This window comes from Nematolebias whitei, chromosome 11 (genome assembly GCF_014905685.2).
Source record: "Nematolebias whitei isolate Nwh7 chromosome 11, NemWhi1, whole genome shotgun sequence".
NCBI lineage: Eukaryota > Metazoa > Chordata > Actinopteri > Cyprinodontiformes > Rivulidae > Nematolebias > Nematolebias whitei.
Genome location: NC_056508.1, coordinates 47,652,104 through 47,655,423, shown reverse-complemented (window position 1 = coordinate 47,655,423; position 3,320 = coordinate 47,652,104). Strand labels below are relative to the sequence as shown.

The window sequence follows — 3,320 nt, the reverse complement described above, 5'->3', positions numbered from 1 at the left end:
GTGGTTTACCGGGTACCTAACTAACCTGCAGGTCCTGGTGGTTTACCGGGTACCTAACTAACCTGCAGGTCCTGGTGGTTTATCGGGTACCTAACTAACCTGCAGGTCCTGGTTGTGGTTCTCACACAGCAGCTGCAGGAACCTCAGGATCGGCTTCATGATGGTGACGGCTGGGCCCATCTCCGTCTCCACCTCCTGCTGCTCGGCGTCTGGCTGAACCGGCAGGGCAGAGGCGCCGGTTACCGTGGCGATGGACTGACCCTGGACCAACAGAGGGTGACCTCCTGAACCAGGAAGTACCAGTGTTGTGGAACCACCTTTACAAACACACAGTTATGGAAATAAACAAGTCGTGTTCTTGTTTTTCTGCTCGTGTCTCTGTAACGGAATCGTCGGTGAGTATTGTGCATGCCGACACGTCACCAGATCAGACCAAACCCCAAGGACTCGCTTCAACAAGGTTCTGCTGGAGCTCACCGTGCTCCAGCTCCTTCTCGTTGGCTTTGTGGGTCATCTCGTTGACGTTCACAGAAACCGTTGCCTTGATGTCCATCTGAGCCTCCTTCATCCTGTCGTCAAGAACTTTGAAGAACTTCTCCGACTTGTTGTCGCCCATCATCAGCTTGTAGAAGGAGTTCTGCAGACAGACACAAGGTCGTTACCAGTCTGACACAAGTCAGGGTCCCAGTCCCCGAACACCTCGGCTCGGTTCTGCTCTGACCACCTGGCTTAAGTCACCTGGATCTCGGTGTTCCCTCCCTCCAGCAGACAGATGGCCAGCTGGATGCTCTCCTGGAAGATCTTGTCGTTCTTGGTGCTCATCACCAGATCTGTGAACAGCTTTGTTCCTCCTTCTCGGTCCAGACGGCACTGAATGGCGGCCACCGCAGCCCAGTCCCGCTCCTGCTCGCCGCCTGACACAGGACACGATGAAACGTCTTTAAAGATGAATTGTTCTCAGCAGACTTGGGCCGGACAGCTGGTTTAAATCAGAAGCTGTGAAGCTCTCTGAAGCTTCAGCACCACGTATTCAGTCCTGATGGAGCTTTTAGTTTTATAATAATCATCGTGTTGGAGCTGAACTCTGTCAGACATCTCGTGTGGAAGTGTTGGATCCACTCAGGTGGGCGGAGTCAGAAAGAAGCTGCTTACCTGCAGCTCCGAGTTCAGCCAGGTCGTTCTTCTGGTTGTTCTTCTTGTTCGGGAACAAATAGTTCTGCAGCAAAACTTTACGAAGAGAAATCCCCTGAAACAAAACGAGAAGATTCATTCTGACCCGATAATCTTTTATTTTAAAAAATAAATCATAATTATTTATAAACTGTAAAAAATACAATTATCTGCTGCCATGAAGGGCTGCTGATCAAGGAACGTCCATGTGTGTGTTAGCAAAATATCACATGAACCTGTGGACAGTTCTTCATTCAGCCGTTGATTAAATGTAATCTCTGACAAACGTCTGCAGCCCGCTTCAAGATGGCCGCCTCAGCTGACACGTCACACACACGGGTGTGGTGGCAGCTGAGAGTCGTCCCCGACACGGACTCTGTCGCTTTGTTTAAACGTGGCCGTGATATTCATGCAAGAAATGTTCGGGGCTGGTCTGATACCAGTGACTCATTATTGACCTTTGACCTCGCCTGTGACCTCACTGACCTTTTCATCAAAGTCCAGCGTCCTGATGAGCATCTCCTGCAGCGTCCTCAGGACTTTGATGCACAGCTTCTCCTCCGAGGACATCAGAGCCTTCGTGTGCTGGATCAACCTGCACACACACACACACTTCATTTCTCAGCATGCCTCTGTCGGCGGCTCATGGGCGCGTCACGGATTCAGAGGACCCACTTGGAGATGAAACCTCCGGACTCGCAGCGCTGCCGGGCGTCTGTTCCCTCCAGGAAGAGCAGCTCGGGCTGATGGAGGACGTCGACCAACACGGACAGCTCGGCGTTCACCAGCGGCTTCAGACGCTCCTCCAGAGTGTTGATGATGTCCTGAAGGAAGCGCACCGTCACAAGCTGGACTTCAGCTGCTTCAGCTGCTTCAGCTGTTTTAAAGCTGCAACTTTTATCCTTTTTCAAATATTTACTTTAACTGTTTTATTTCTACAAATGCATGAAGATCTTCTCACTTCCTTCAAAATACTTTGTTCATTGTTATTTATTGTTTTGCTCATTTTAGCTAATGTCCTGGCAACTTTAGCTCTCAGCGGTCACCGAGTTTTCAAAGAAGAAGATATTTTATTTTGTTTTAATCTTCTTGTGATGGAGAACAAATATTTGGGGTCTGAAGTCAAAATTACCAAAATAAAAATATAGTAATTTCGTTTGAAAACATTTGATGCTGTGAGCCGTTTGACGTCTCGCTTCTTCACACATTCCTTTTGTCTTCAGAACAAACCTCTACCTCTCCAGACTCTCTTCCACCTATGCCTTACTCAAAACAGAAGTGGCTCCAACTCGGTCAGATTTACAGATAATGAGCTGAAGTTCGGTGTGGTAGTAGCTGAGCATCGTCTCCAACACATGCTCCGAGCAGGAGATCTAAATACCTGCAGCTTCTCGATGATGTTCTTGTAGTCCCAGGGGTTGCTAGGTGCCATGGGTCTGGTGGAGCGGGACAGGGACTTGGCGTTGGGGTTGGAGCGGCTCTGAGAATTCAGAGCGGAGCTGGACAGAACGTTGTTGATCTGAGCCTCCAGCTCCAGAGGGAGCGAGATGGACCGGGCCTTGGCTGGACACAAACACAACAAGAGCTTCACTCAGCAACCAGTGGAGCAACTTGAGGGTTCACGTCAATAAAACGAGAGGCTGATGATGTCATCTTCTGCTGTAAAACCAAGTCATGTGTTAAAGGTGGCTGTTGACCAGAATCTCTTTAAAACTGAGACCATCTGCTCCGAATCCTTTAAAACAAGTCTTTGTTCTAAAGACCGTCTGTCCAGAGCGCCTGATTGAACCTCGTTACAGAAGACTTCAGATTTTCTTCTACACCTTTTAAACAAAATGTTGAATAAAAACTTATGGTGATACCGCTCTGCTCCTTTCAGCTGCCGCTCTGCTCCTTTCAGCTGCCGCTCTGCTCCTTTCAGCTGCCGCTCTGCTCCTTTCAGCTGCCGCTCTGCTCCTTTCAGCTACCACTCTGCTCCTTTCAGCCGCCACTCTGCTCCGTTCAGCTACCGCTCTGCTCCTTTCAGCTGCCGCTCTGCTCCTTTCGTCTACCGCTCTGCTCCTTTCGTCTACCGCTCTGCTCCTTTCAGCTACTGCTCTGCTCCTTTCAGCTGCCGCTCTGCTCCTTTCGTCTACCGCTCTGCTCCTTTC

General features: G+C 49.8%; 1 protein-coding gene across 1 annotated transcript in view; it reads right to left on the bottom strand.

The window, feature by feature from the left end:
• The window catches only part of itpr3 (inositol 1,4,5-trisphosphate receptor, type 3), a gene marked incomplete at its 3' end in the record, with an annotated part of 31,566 nt that overhangs the window by 2,839 nt on the left and 25,407 nt on the right, over positions 1 to 3,320 (bottom strand). Inside the window, 7 exon segments of the mRNA XM_037684574.1 lie at positions 100 to 317; positions 478 to 637; positions 739 to 914; positions 1,153 to 1,246; positions 1,657 to 1,765; positions 1,846 to 1,994; positions 2,552 to 2,733. Of these exon segments, the coding sequence (XP_037540502.1) occupies positions 100 to 317; positions 478 to 637; positions 739 to 914; positions 1,153 to 1,246; positions 1,657 to 1,765; positions 1,846 to 1,994; positions 2,552 to 2,733 (1,088 nt within the window).